Genomic DNA, 13,890 nt, shown 5'->3' with positions numbered 1-13,890 from the left:
TAAAATTGACCGCCGTTCATATGTATGCGTGCAAGAGTACATAAATAAGGGAGTATGTAAATATTGGGCTGAGCAGACAACATACCCTATACACACGCATATATACATATACATATGTATGTATATGCATATATGCAAAAACATGAAATGAAATAAGACATGCTAAATATGTTATATTAATTTCATTACTCTAGTTAAGCAATATATGCTATGCAGTACATAGACAACAAAAATACAGAAGTATTTATAAATGTATGGTAAAATTAATATTGTGGTAGAATACGTTATGTTACTGTGTTCATGTCACAATAAGCAATTATGGAGCAATTCGAGGGTATAGATCATTGAAGTACTTATAAACTGAGGCGCTGTAAAAAATTATAGCTATGTATGTATATGTAAAATATTGCTGGCTTTCGCAACTGTCTCTCATTTTTGCTGAGCTCGATTTACACATGATCGATTTTGAGTGCATCCACGGTGAGACCCTCGGCTTGAGCCTTTTGTGCATAGTAGCCGTCGTAGGATTGGGTCGCCTTCTCAATCTCCTGCTGCTTCTGTAGCTTGTTTAGCTGCTCACAAGCTGCCTCTTGGATTTTTCGCCTCTCGATGTCTGCCTTGCGCTTTGCCTCGTTCTCCTCAATCTGGTGAGCTAGCAGCTCGGCTGTAGCAGCAGCTCGCTCAGCGGCTGGATCCTGGTACTGCTCGTAGTTCCTTGGCTCGCGGTCAATCTCTCGGGGCTCGATTTTATGGAAGGCAGGCGGCTGCACAGTTGTATCCTTCTCCGGGTATACACGTCTATTAGGCTTGTCATGTGTCTTAATATGCTTCTTCAGTGCCGTCTCCTGCCGGAAGTGTTTACCGCATATCTTGCACTCGAACGGCTTCTCGCCGGTGTGGATCCATTCGTGATGCCGCAAGATTTGGGCCTTTGAGAAACGTTTGGGACAGAAGCGACAGGCGAAATCCTTCACCTTCTCGTGAATGATCTTGTAATGAAGTTTCATATTGCCAATATTGTTGAAGCCTCGGCCACAGCCGGGACATATGTGCTGGCCCTCCTTTTTAGTGAAGTTCACCTGCGGCGACCACGATGGCACCGACACCGATGGTATGGGGTTGACAGCGGTTCCCGCCAACTGAGATATGTCCACACGCTGAACGCGCCGAGAGTTTTTAGGTTTAGCTGCAGCTGCATCTGCTCCTGCTGCTGCCGCGTTCCCGCCGCCACACGCCTTCAGCAGATCGTCTGTCACATTGGGTGGCATCATTCCATCGGGCTGCATTTGGCCAGCCAGAATGTTAAGCGGACGGTGCGTTTCCATTGGCGGTAGATCGCGTTTCTCATGTGTCTTCAAATGCTTCGTGAGGCTCTTCTCGCACAGGAAGATCTTGCCACAGATCTTGCACTCGCAACACTTCTCGCCCGTGTGCGTCCGCTCATGCACTTTGCAGGCGTGCGATTTGCCAAAGGTCTTGCCACAGTATTGGCAGGCGAAGTTTTTGATCTTCATGTGAACAACCTTGACATGATTGGACAGAGCCTGTTTGTTGTGGGAGGCGTGATCGCACTGGCGGCACTTGAACTTCTTCTCCTTGGTGTGCGTGAGAATGTGAGCGTTCCATTCCTGGCGAGTAGTCTTGCCCACGCCGCAGTATGGACAGACATGGTTCTTGATGCCCGCATGCCGCATCAAATGATCCCTGAGTGCGCTGTTGATTACGAAGCGCTTGCCGCATATGTTGCATGGATACGGAAGCTCCTCGCCTGTGTGCTTGTACATGTGCTTCTTGAGCGCCGTCGGGCAACGGAATACGGTGTTGCACTCTGTGCAGGGGAAGTCGCGCAATGGAGCCGCCGACTTGGAAATATTGTGCGCCTTCTTCATATGGAAGGTGAGCAGGCGAATGCGTGGGAATGTCTTGCCGCAGCCCTCGACACTGCAGGCGTGCACTTCGGAGAGCTCGGTATGCGCGTGGTCCACGTGTATGCGCAGCCCATTGGCGGTGGTGAAGCCCTTCTTGCAAGACTCAACCTTGCACTGGAATGGCAATAGATCGTTGTGGTACTTCATGTGCTCTTCGTAGCGGATTGCCTTCTTGAATTTCTGATGGCAAATGTGACAGTCAATGATGCGATGCAGGTGCCGCTCAGAAGCAGGAATGCGCTTGCGCTTTGGCTTCTCCTTCGAGCCTTGCCTCGTGCTCGAATCACCATCGTCTTCATAGTCGTCGTCTGAGCTGGAAGAAGAAGTGAAATCATTGTCTTCCTCGGCATCATCAGCAGCTTTCTTTTTGGGTTTCGACTTGGCTGCTCTGGTGCTCTTGGTTTTGCCTCGCATGCGCTGGGCTAGGGGAATGTCGTCGTCGCTGCTGTTTGGCTCAAAGTCTACATCCAGGTCGTTGTCGTTGCCGCTTTCGATGGAAGACGAGTCCTCGTTAAACATGTTTACTGGGATGGGTTCCTTGATTTCTTTTGTATCCTCTTTAACTTCCTTTTCCACCTCCTCGGCCTCCTTGTCCACATCTTCAAGCATCTTGAATACATCCTCCTCGTTTTCAATTAGTTCCATCTTGTGGTTCAACAGTGGATCAAAGTTAATGTGGTCCTCGTCCTCGGGTAAGTCATTTGTTGACACGCATGGATCCAGGACATCGAAGTTCGACTGACAAGTGAAGGCGTTGCTGGCGACCATATCCTGAAACTTTTGCACAGAGTCTACACACATCTTTTGAAATTCATGCATATCGTTGAGCCGCGTGTAGCAACTGGTGCAAAGGTTCTTCGGAAAGCCATCGTTTTGTTCCACAGACAGCGAGGTGCACAGACATAGCTTTTTGGCAAGGTCTGGCACCAGATACAAATCGTAGGCAGCATCGTTTTCCAGGAGATTCAGGCATATGCGACACAGCGTGTGTATGGAGTATGTCCTCGCCACATCCATCGTGATTGATTAAATTAATGCTTTTTATTTAAATGTTCACAAAAGTCTTGGCCTTTCGGTTGATTCCAGCAACAAAAAAAATAATATTGACACGAAAAAAATTGGTATACTCGTCAGCCAACTAGAACGAGTACGAGTATCGGTTACTCAAGCATCTACTCATATACATATATAAACAATATCGATGTTATGGATGCGTGAAAGCGAACGTTGGATATCGATACTATTGTGTTGTTGTTGCTCGTTTTTGTTTTCGTCCATCACTGCAAACAACGCTTTAAATACTTGTTCAAGTCGAATTGGAAGTTCCCATTGATTTTGTGATTTTCTGGAATGAGTACAAGTACACCGTACTCTGTTCATTCAATATGCCGAGCTTGCCTAGAATATATCGATAGTACTGGGTATGACCTATTCTTATTGCCAGATCTTGCCAAGACTTTCACAGTATGCACGTCCTTGCTGTTGGATCCCCAAGACGGTTATCCAAGGAATCTCTGCTCCAGCTGTTATACCAGAGTAAACGACCTCCATGATTTCCAGAAGCTCTGTGTGTCCTCGGTGCAGCGCTTTAAGGAAATGGTAGCCAGTAAACTTATTGTGATTGCAAATCCGATTGATATATTAGAGCCGCTGCCGGTGAGCAGCAACGAGGATGAACTGTTGGCCAAGGATGAGCAGGCAAATAATGAATATGATCCGTTAAGCCACAAATTAGAGTTGATCGACAATGAAGAGGATGTATTTAAAATGCTAGAGAATGTAGACAGAGACGCCGAAGATGCAACTGACCTAAAACATATCTTAAGTGACTATTCATCCGAGTGCAGCCTCAGCGAGGATGATGTACCTTTGGCACACCGCCTGCTCGATCAGAACGGCGAAGTAGACAGTGAAGCAACCAGTGAGAAAATGACCAATTGCAAAGCAAAACGAAAGCGTATTCCTGCTAACGAACGGCATCTCCGCCGCATCATTACCTGTCACGTCTGCCAGCAGAAATTCAAGAAGCAAGTCAATTACGATGAGCATATGAAACACCACAACGAACTTTTGCCCTTTCAGTGCCATGTAGAGCAGTGCCAGAAGGGCTTTACGACTGCTGCCGCATTGCGTCTGCACGTGGATTATGCTCACACAAAGAGTGCCGCTGAGATTCCTTGCACCGTGGAGGGCTGTAAGCTAGTATTTCCGCGCATGCGACTGCTAACAATTCACCTGAAGAAGGTGCATAATATGTCGCGGGCGAATGCGCCACGGGCGGAGCAGCCATGCAGGGAGTGCGGTATGAAATTTCGTTGCCCAGTGGCCCTTAAGAAGCATATGTATAAGCACACCGGACAGCAGCTCCCCTATCCCTGCAATATTTGCGGCAAGGGCTTCCACATCAACAGCGCTTTGAAAAATCATCTGCTGCGACACGCCGGCATCAAGAACTATGTGTGTCCCTACTGTGGTGTGGGCAAAACAACTCGGCAGGAGTGGAGCAAACATATTCTCACCCACACACAAGAGAAGATGTTCAAGTGCCAGATCTGCGACCATGCGACACACACAAAGCGGGCGCTGGACAACCATGTAAAGATTGTGCACGAGAAGATCAGAAATTATGCGTGCCAGTATTGTGGCAAGACCTTTGGCAAATCGCATGCATGCAAAATCCACGAGATGACCCACACGGGCGAGAAGCGTTGCGAGTGCAAGGTGTGTGGCAAGAAATTCTTGTACACTGAGAGCTTGACCAAGCATCTGAAGATCCATGAGAAGAGTGTAGACCGTGCCATCGAAACGTATCGTCAGCGTCAGGTGGAGCTCAGCAGTCCCACAGCTGAACAGAGATGTACTGAATCTCAGGGCAAAGATGATGCCAATGCAGCTGATCAGCTATTGAAGGTCTGTGCCGAATCCGTGGCTACCATACCGAGAGATCCTAGGCGAGTTGAGCGCGTGGACATCTCGCAGTTGGCAGGGACTGTAGTGAATCCCATTCCCGCTGTCCTAGTGCCCTCCAATACGCCAACGCGCATCAACTTAGTGCAGAAGGAGGGCATGCACTTCTGCCCGGACTGCAATCAGGGCTTCAACAATTTGGGCAATATGAAGCGGCATTATAAGAGCGTCCATGAGAAGGTGAAAGACTTTGAGTGCCGCTTCTGCGCACGTCGCTTCGCCAACTCGCAGTCTCTCAAGCAGCACGAGTGGATACACACAGGCGAAAAGCCGTATGCCTGCCCGACCTGTGACACCCATTTTCGGCAGGAGGCTGCTCTGATCCGCCATCAAAAGGTGCACGAACAGAAACCACTGAAGCCGGCAAAGCGTCCAAAGCAAATTACAGAAAAGTTTCGACAAAAGGAGTTGCAGAGATGCGAGAATCGTCGCAAGGTTGAGGCGCTGCGGCAACAGATCGCCGTAGCAGCCAAAGAAGAGCTGCAGGAGTTGGCCAAGCAGCGAGAGCTGGAGAAGCAACAAAACACCTACGAACAGTATAAAGCGGCGGCAGCCGCTGCTGCTGAAAAGACTCGGACCACGGAAGAAATAGATCTGCCCAGCTGAGCTTCCACATTCCATTTGACATGGAAGATGTTATTGTTGGTTAATATTTAACTGCTAGTTAAGTGCAAAATAAATATAAATGAAAACTACATATAATCTCAGTTTTTCAATTTTTTTTGTCTTTACTTTTTCTTGCTTGTTATTTTTATGAGATGTGTTTTTAAATGCGTTTTGTGGATTTTCCAACTGATGCGAGCTCAAATAGTTAAATACTTTTCATCGAGCTCGCAAAAGCCGGCATGATACGTGATGATGAATGATGATGATGATGTCTTATGTTTGATATAAAAATGATAGAAAAACTGTTAAAATCTTCGGACAAATAGTTTAGCAAATTTTCGTTATAAAGCAGTTTTTGAGCATTGGTAAAATTGTATTAAATTGGAAAGAGTTCAATGAACCATTTACTGCATGCAAATACTCCATAGCATTCTTATGATCTTAGGATGCCTCCGGCGTCTTCAAATTGTACTTGGACTTGATGTTGTTGAGCTCCTCTTGTTTCTTGTCCACGTCCACACGCTTGAAGGCCTTGTTGGACTGGTAGTAGAGGACGACGAGGTAGCGATTACACACATTGAAGCCGGACAGATGGTCGCATGCATTTTTGGCATCGAAAATATCTTCGTAGACAACGAACGCAGTGCCGCGTGTCTCCGGCGTATTGCCACTGTGAATGTACAGATGCAATTGTAATTAATTAGTTTAATTAATTGAAGTTAATTTGCAGTCAATTTGCTTACACGCGTATTTGACGAATTGCACCAAATTTGCCAAATATATCGTACATTTCGTCTGATGTGATTTTGTATGGCAAATTACGCACATACAGCAGCCGATTCACCTCCGGCGGCAGCCGTATCTGTAATAATTGTTAATTTATATATTGTATCTCAATTATTTCTTTGTGTCTGCAATTCACTCACGTTGTTGCGCTTATTCATGGTCTGGTCGCTGCTGCTCTTGAAATGCGACTGGCAACAGAAAAACTTTCACTTAACCGTCTGGCTTGAGTCTGCTGCTTGTTGACCTCGGGATGAATGTCCTGAAACGTGGTCCTTTGTTTAAAATTTATTGGCCCGTCTGTCTGGCCTCAAACCCAAACAAATAGTGATTAAATTATGTTAAGCAATTACATTGTGTTAGTTAACATAACATAGAAGTGTTATTAACACAGCAATCATCATGCTATTAACAGCGTGAATTCTAGTATTTTCGTTAGAAATGTTGCCATTTTTTGTATTGAGTGTAGATATTTTTTTGTGAACATTTATATAAAATATTAGAATACCCAAGGCAAACTTTGAAAACTATGCTTCAAATTTAAAAACTATCTATTACAGCTGTCATCGTTACTTTAACATTTCATTCAAAATAGATAGGCGCTGTTTTACAGTACTCGGAATAGATGCGAATGTAACCCTAAACGAATGCTCTTCGTCACTAAGTTGGTCACACTTAATCACCATAAAAAATTTCATCTGGCAGAAAAGTGAAAAAGAGAAAATTTAGGGGCTTATCAAGTGTATCCAGCTAAATTAGCTTTAATTCACACCCAACACTATTGAAGGTAAGTTCTAATTGGTCAATCAGTGCGAAGCGAAAGCCAAATCTTGGCAGTGCTTAACGACTACAAAGAACATGGCGGCAGCTAACAAGCCTTAAGTAGTTATTACATTATGTGTTTTTTTTCACGCTGTCTGTATAACTGAGTGTGTGTGCGTGCAAGAGTGAGTACCTGAGTGTGCGTGTGTGTGTATGTATACGTTTGTGGGTGTGTGTGTGTATATAGAGAGATGGCCTCGGACAAAGTTCCTCGTACTACCCTTTAAGAGGGCGTTCAACTCGCTTAGAATGGGTGGGGTTGATTTAGACAGTATATCTAATTATTTTGCACGTCGCAACAGCATCGCACATTAACGGCATCAAAATGACGTGGGAACCGCAACCAGAAGGTCTTCAGCAGATCATTGCGATCTTAAAGGAATCTCAATCCCCAGACACAGCGACTCAAATGGCAGTCCAAATCGTAAGCTATCTATATGTATATATGTAGATATGTATAATATATTTATATATATATAAGCAAATAAAGGTTCGAGTAACTAAGTATGTTTTCATTAGAAACTGGAGGACTTCAACCGATATCCAGACTTCAACAACTATTTGATATATGTGCTGACGAAACTAAATACGGAAGATGAACCCACACGGTCGCTAAGTGGCTTAATACTAAAGAACAACATTCGCATGCACGGCAGCAACTTGCAGCCGGAGATTGTTGAGTACATCAAACACGAATGCCTGCAAGCTGTGGGCGATGCATCACCCCTGATACGGGCTACCGTTGGAATTCTGATCACAACTATAGCCAGCAATGGAGGCTTGCAGAATTGGCCACAGCTGTTGCCGACGCTGTGCGACATGCTCGATAGCCAGGACTATAATGTGTGCGAGGGTGCGTTCAGTGCTCTTCAAAAGATCTGCGAGGATTCGGCTGAGATCTTAGACTCTGCTGTGCTAAATAGGCCGCTCAACGTTATGATACCAAAATTCTTGCAATACTTTAAACATAACAGCCCCAAGATACGGTCCCATGCAATTGCCTGCATCAATCAATTCATTATCAACCGGTCACAGGCGCTGATGCTGCACATCGACGCGTTTATCGAGAATCTGTTTAATCTGTCTTCGGATGAGGATCATGAGGTGCGAAAGAATGTCTGTCATGGTCTGGTCATGCTGCTCGAAGTGCGAATGGACAGGTTGATGCCACACATGTCGCAGATCATTGAGGTATGTAACTAGGATTGTGGTTCAGAAATCAAAAATTGAAAGTCGGTCGTTACACTATTGTCTTTTTCTTATTTTGTTCGCTTAGTACATGCTGCTGCGTACACAGGACTCTGATGAGGGCGTAGCCCTTGAAGCGTCCGAGTTTTGGCTGTCGCTGGCTGAACAAAGTATTTGCAAGGATGTATTGGCACCCTATTTGCCGCAGCTTGCGCCTATTTTGGTGCGTGGCATGCGATACTCGGAGATCGATATTATATTGCTTAAGGGCAACGTAGAGGAGGATGATATGGAGCCGGATCGCGAAGAGGATATACGTCCTCGATTCCACAAATCACGCACACACACCATCAAAAGCGGCGAGGTCAGTCAGGCATCTGGTGGCGACGATGATGATGATGAATTCGATGATGGTTTAGACGACGATAGCTCTCTATCTGAATGGAATTTGCGCAAGTGCAGTGCGGCCGCTCTGGATGTCCTGGCGAATGTATTTCGTGAGGACTGCCTGCCCATTGTGCTGCCGATACTGAAGGACACGCTCTTTCATCAAGAGTGGGTCGTTAAGGAGAGCGGCGTGCTTGCTCTGGGTGCCATAGCCGAGGGTTGCATGCAAGGCATGATCCAACATTTACCCGAATTAATACCATATCTGATTAGCTGCTTGTCCGACAAGAAGGCACTCGTGCGCTCTATTACCTGTTGGACTCTGTCCCGCTATGCCAACTGGGTGGTCAATCAGCCACATGATCAATACCTAAAGCCACTAATGGAGGAGCTGCTCAAACGCATACTGGATTCAAACAAGCGCGTGCAGGAGGCTGCGTGCTCGGCGTTTGCCACGCTCGAAGAGGAGGCGTGCACTGAACTGGTGCCCTATTTAGAATATATACTGAAAACCCTTGTTTTCGCCTTCTCCAAGTATCAGCACAAGAATCTATTGATCTTGTACGATGCCGTGGGCACGTTGGCTGACTCAGTTGGTCATCATTTGAACAAACCACAGTATATTGATATATTAATGCCGCCACTAATTGACAAATGGAATTTGCTTAAAGACGACGACAAAGACCTATTCCCATTGCTCGAATGCCTGTCCAGCATCGCAACTGCGCTGCAATCGGGCTTTCTGCCATATTGCGACCCCGTCTATAGGAGATGCATATCGCTAATTGAGCAGACAATTAATCAGGAAATGGTAGGTGATGATCACAATTGGGTATTTGAGCATGGATACATATGAATTTCTCTTTTCGCAGCTTTGCAAACAGAATCACTCATTCGATCATCCCGACAAGGAGCGCATGATTGTCGCGTTGGACTTACTCTCCGGTCTGGCAGAGGGCTTGGATCGGCACATTGAGACGTTGGTGTCCAACAGTAACATAATGCATTTGCTCTATCAATGCATGCAGGACGTTCTGCCGGAGGTTCGTTTACTTCGGTTAGGTTAGCTTGTAATGCATTGCTGAATTTTTGTTGTTGATTTTTGTGCAGGTGCGTCAATCCTCATTTGCACTGCTCGGTGATTTGACCAAGGCCTGTTTCCCACATGTGCATCCGTTTATGGGCGAGTTCTTCCCCATATTGGGTCAAAATCTAAATCCCGATTTTATTTCGGTATGCAACAATGCAACATGGGCTATTGGCGAAATATGCATGAAATTGGGTAAGTAGTACTATTATTATGACTATAAGCAGATTTGTATTATATATATATACGAATGGTTTCTCTTATCTAGGTGAGGAAACCAAACAGTACATACATCTTGTACTGACCGACCTCTTTGTCATCATCAATCGCCCCAATACGCCCAAAACGCTGCTGGAGAATACAGGTGAGTGAATGTTCAGAAAAGCATTCTGTGAATGATATGTATATGCATACATGTATACACATACAAATCATATGTGTATATATATATTAATATACATCAGCAGTATGCAAATATTTGTATGTGTATGTATGTGTCTGAACATAAGTATGTGTGCTGACTGAACATTTGTTTCTAATATCATTTGCCGTTGCATGTGACGACGCATTGTCGTCAACTGCAAAAACCCAAGAAATACGAAATCATAATAATAACAATATGAAAAACATGCATAACACATACTTCATTGTATTGTCGATTTGTCAATGTGAATGTTTCAAACTTATTGCTGTATGTAATTAATTGAAGCGCGTCTCCAATCAATCAATTAAGAACATGCGCAATCAAGCAATAAATGTAATATAATTTATTCAGTTGATTTATTTATATTTTTCTGTTCTTTTAGCAATAACAATCGGTCGTCTAGGTTATGTGTGCCCAGTTGAAGTGGCTCCTTATTTGCCCGAATTTGTACGACAGTGGTGTGTAACACATTTATCAAATATAGTTTCTTATCCTTACCCTTATCATTATTATATATATTATAGTTATTGCATTTACTTTTCCTAACTACACTTTTAAATTGAGCTTTACAAAAGAAATTCAGAACACACAACAGAATATTCAAGTTTCAGTACATTTTTCTGATCTTCTGTAATATATATATAAATTTCTTTTGTGCTGTTCCTTCCATATTTCTTTTTCGATTCCTTAACATTTGCTTACCTATGAGTGTTTGCCTGTGGCATGCTCAGCTTATTGATGTGATACTCTAATATTATAACTCTGAACCCCATTACCTAAACAGGTGCACATCGTTGCGTCACATACGAGATAATGACGAAAAGGACTCGGCCTTCCGTGGCATGTGCCACATGATAACCGTGAATCCAGCTGGCGTTGTGCCTGACTTCATATTCTTCTGCGATGCGATTGCCTCATGGGTTAATCCGCCACAGGATCTGCATCAGATGATACAAAAAGTATGTGATGACTGCTAATATGAAATGGTTTTCTAACTCCTTTCTTTCATTCGATAGATACTACATGGGTTTAAGACACAAGTAGGTGAAGAAAATTGGCGTCGGTTTGTTGAGCAATTCCCGCCAAATCTGGCCGAACGTTTGGTAACAATGTACAACATTTAAGACGTCTTGGCAACCACAAAGTAAAAGGACACAAACACAATCCACACCCATAAGCAACTTATTAACCAGACAATTATGTTTATGTATGCGAGTAAGAGTGTCATCGTCTTTAAAGTTAGTGTAAGCGCAGTTAGCAGACAAATGTTTAATTACGTTATTCGATGCAGTTTGAATAATTCAATTACATATAATATTTGGAATTTCAACTTATAAAGTCTACAACAAAATCCGAAAACAAAACAAAACTACAACTCTAATACACACATATACAATCTACGCATATTTAACTACATATAACATATATAGATATATATACACATTTAATCGAAACGTATATACATACTATATACTATAATATATATTGCTTTATAGGTAATGCAAAAATTAGATGACACCATTCTAGAATTCCGTTGTATCTGAATATATAATTTGTCTGTCTGTTTCAAGTTCGAATTCCATCATAATATTCATTAAAAATCCAATTACATTTAGATACATTTGTGTTCCAGCGATTAGGAACCAGTGCTATAGATATAGATAATACTAGATAACACATAAAACACACATTTTCAATCAGCCTCCTCAACAGCAATAACCAGTTGAATATGCTTATATTCTGTGTTTACTTATCGCTAATTATTGATAATTTTAATTTCAACGTAAGCTACAAAATGATATTGCCGTTCGTCTCGCGTTTACAATAATAATAATATAATCGAATAACTGGATAACTGAAATCAAAGCAACTATCGTAAATGGATAACAAACTAGAAAAAGGCGTTGGGTTTATTGTGAAATTGAGACTAAAATATAAAAGAGAGAAATCGAAAATTTCAGCAAAAGATTAATACATATTTGATATCAACAAAGACTGATGTACTAATAATACAAAAAAATTAAAGTAAATAGACTCCGTTCAATACCATAGACATGCATTCATCTTCAGCCGAATGAATTTCACAGATGGACCCAACACTTTAACTGTAAATAAAATGATAAAATTGTTATAATATAATATCAAATCGTCGCGTCTCGGGTATCGGTTATCGGGTTTCGGGTTTCGGGTTCTAACGGTTTCGCGTTCGCGTATTATCGTCGCTCGTTCGTTCGTTCGCTCGCACGTAAATCGTATCGTATCGTAAATCGTCGTCGGGATATAAAATTAATAAAAAGAAACGAAAAACTAATAAATAATAAGAGTGCAACTGTACAAAATTTACTTATAATGTATACGACTTGATATTTATATGCAGTTTAGGTGATTTTTGTTGTTTTCTTTTTTTTTTTTTTAATTAAAAATATGAGATGAGATATTCCGTTCGAGATGATATTTATTTTGTGCGATCCTTAGCAAATGCAAAACAAAAGAAAAACGAAACATACAAACTAAAAACAAAACTAAGTAACTGATTGACTGATTCAATTTTTAAAGTATTATATAATTTTTTTGTATAGGAGCATATTTAAATATTTTGTTGTTGTTTTCTTAGAATTTCGTTATAATTTGCATAGACTTGTTTCGGCGCTACCTCTGGTGCGCGTTACCTTATAATTTATAATGTATGTACAGAACAAATTTTTAACGATTAGGTGTAAAGTGTACTACTTAACGGAAAACAAAAGTCTTTGAAATCGTCGCGGATCAAAAAACTAAAACCAAAAGCAAAACAAAAAAAGAAAAAAAGAAAAAGAGGATAAAGAAACTAAAACAACTCAAATCAACTCAAAAAGAAAAGTAAATCTAAGTAATAGGTATTAATCAAAGACAGATCAGCGTTAGGCGCCGATCTGTGGTTTTATTTCCTTTTGAAAGAAACAAAGCGTCAAATGTCAGGGGGAACGTGTGATAATAATGTAAATTCGGGTCGTTCGTTCGCGTCGCGTTAAAAACTACAAAATACATAAAACTAACTATACGGGACTTCCGCCCCCGGGTCCCCAATAAAAATGTGAATCAAACAAATAACTGATAACTGAAAAAAGCAAAAGCAAAACTAAAACTAAATGAAAAAATCGTGATTTCGTTGTACCTTAAACCGAATTCATCGCGGAATTTCGGTCGCGTTCGCGTGCGTTTGTATCTCTCTCTCTCGGGTGATCTTAGTGATTAGCGATTAAGCAGTAAAGATTTATAAAAAAGAATGAAAATAATTTAATATAAAAAGTTTAAATTAATTGAAAAGCAAAAACTAAACACGAACACAAACACACACACACACTCACACACACACACAATAGAGTAGGCATATAAAATAAATGTAGTTATTTTTAGTTCATACAAAACTGAGCTTCACATTAAATTGAATATTTTGTTCTAAACTTAGGTAAAAAAATAAAAGCAGAATACATAGGAAAATTTAATTGATTTTTTTAAATAATTATGTTAATAAGAAGAAAAAACAAATAAATCAGCACACTCAATGTATGACATATGTAACCCAGCCAATATTTACAATATATACATATATATACCTATTTTTATTTGATTGCAAATTATTTCCTTTCACACTTTCTATGAATACAAGACAATTTTACTGAAAAAAACATATTTACACTGCATGTATATATGTATAC

At 41.8% G+C, this 13,890-nt stretch overlaps 4 protein-coding genes across 5 annotated transcripts; 2 read left to right on the top strand and 2 right to left on the bottom strand.

Annotated features, from left to right (window-relative positions):
* Positions 1-167: 167 nt before the first annotated feature.
* Positions 168-3,086, bottom strand: D19A (zinc finger protein D19A). Its single transcript, XM_018099634.3, has one exon. It carries the CDS (start codon positions 2,943-2,945, stop codon positions 450-452), a length of 2,496 nt encoding a protein of 831 aa, XP_017955123.1. The 5' UTR covers positions 2,946-3,086; the 3' UTR covers positions 168-449.
* A 74-nt stretch (positions 3,087-3,160) lies between these two features.
* On the top strand, positions 3,161-5,597 carry LOC108650487 (uncharacterized). The gene has a single exon (XM_018099643.3). The coding sequence runs from the start codon at positions 3,279-3,281 to the stop codon at positions 5,499-5,501; it is 2,223 nt and encodes a 740-aa protein (XP_017955132.1). The 5' UTR covers positions 3,161-3,278; the 3' UTR covers positions 5,502-5,597.
* Positions 5,598-5,599: 2 nt separating this feature from the next.
* On the bottom strand, positions 5,600-6,663 carry Sf3b6 (splicing factor 3b subunit 6). Its single transcript, XM_018099692.3, has 3 exons — positions 6,428-6,663; positions 6,245-6,363; positions 5,600-6,171 (listed from the first exon to the last, which is right to left on the bottom strand). The coding sequence occupies exons 1-3, from the start codon at positions 6,443-6,445 to the stop codon at positions 5,943-5,945; spliced, it is 366 nt and encodes a 121-aa protein (XP_017955181.1). The 5' UTR covers positions 6,446-6,663; the 3' UTR covers positions 5,600-5,942.
* A 197-nt stretch (positions 6,664-6,860) lies between these two features.
* Positions 6,861-11,342, top strand: LOC108650477 (transportin-1). 2 transcript variants are annotated; one of them, XM_018099630.3, is made up of 10 exons: positions 6,888-7,071; positions 7,409-7,530; positions 7,626-8,297; positions 8,383-9,492; positions 9,554-9,724; positions 9,792-9,963; positions 10,037-10,132; positions 10,575-10,650; positions 10,977-11,151; positions 11,209-11,342. In XM_018099630.3, the coding sequence occupies exons 2-10, from the start codon at positions 7,432-7,434 to the stop codon at positions 11,314-11,316; spliced, it is 2,679 nt and encodes an 892-aa protein (XP_017955119.1). In that variant the 5' UTR covers positions 6,888-7,071; positions 7,409-7,431; the 3' UTR covers positions 11,317-11,342. The 2 variants fall into 2 exon arrangements, 1 of the variants encoding a protein (XP_017955119.1); XR_016196635.1 differs by lacking the exon at positions 10,575-10,650 and having other exon boundaries at positions 6,861-7,071.
* The last annotated feature ends 2,548 nt before the right edge of the window (positions 11,343-13,890 follow it).

The sequence above is a fragment of the Drosophila navojoa genome, chromosome 4 (assembly GCF_054131105.1).
Source record: "Drosophila navojoa isolate 15081-1374.11 chromosome 4, UAZ_NAV_1.0, whole genome shotgun sequence".
In the NCBI taxonomy this organism is placed as follows: domain Eukaryota; kingdom Metazoa; phylum Arthropoda; class Insecta; order Diptera; family Drosophilidae; genus Drosophila; species Drosophila navojoa.
Note: the sequence above shows the minus strand (reverse complement) of the source record. Positions and strands in the feature narration are given on the sequence as shown.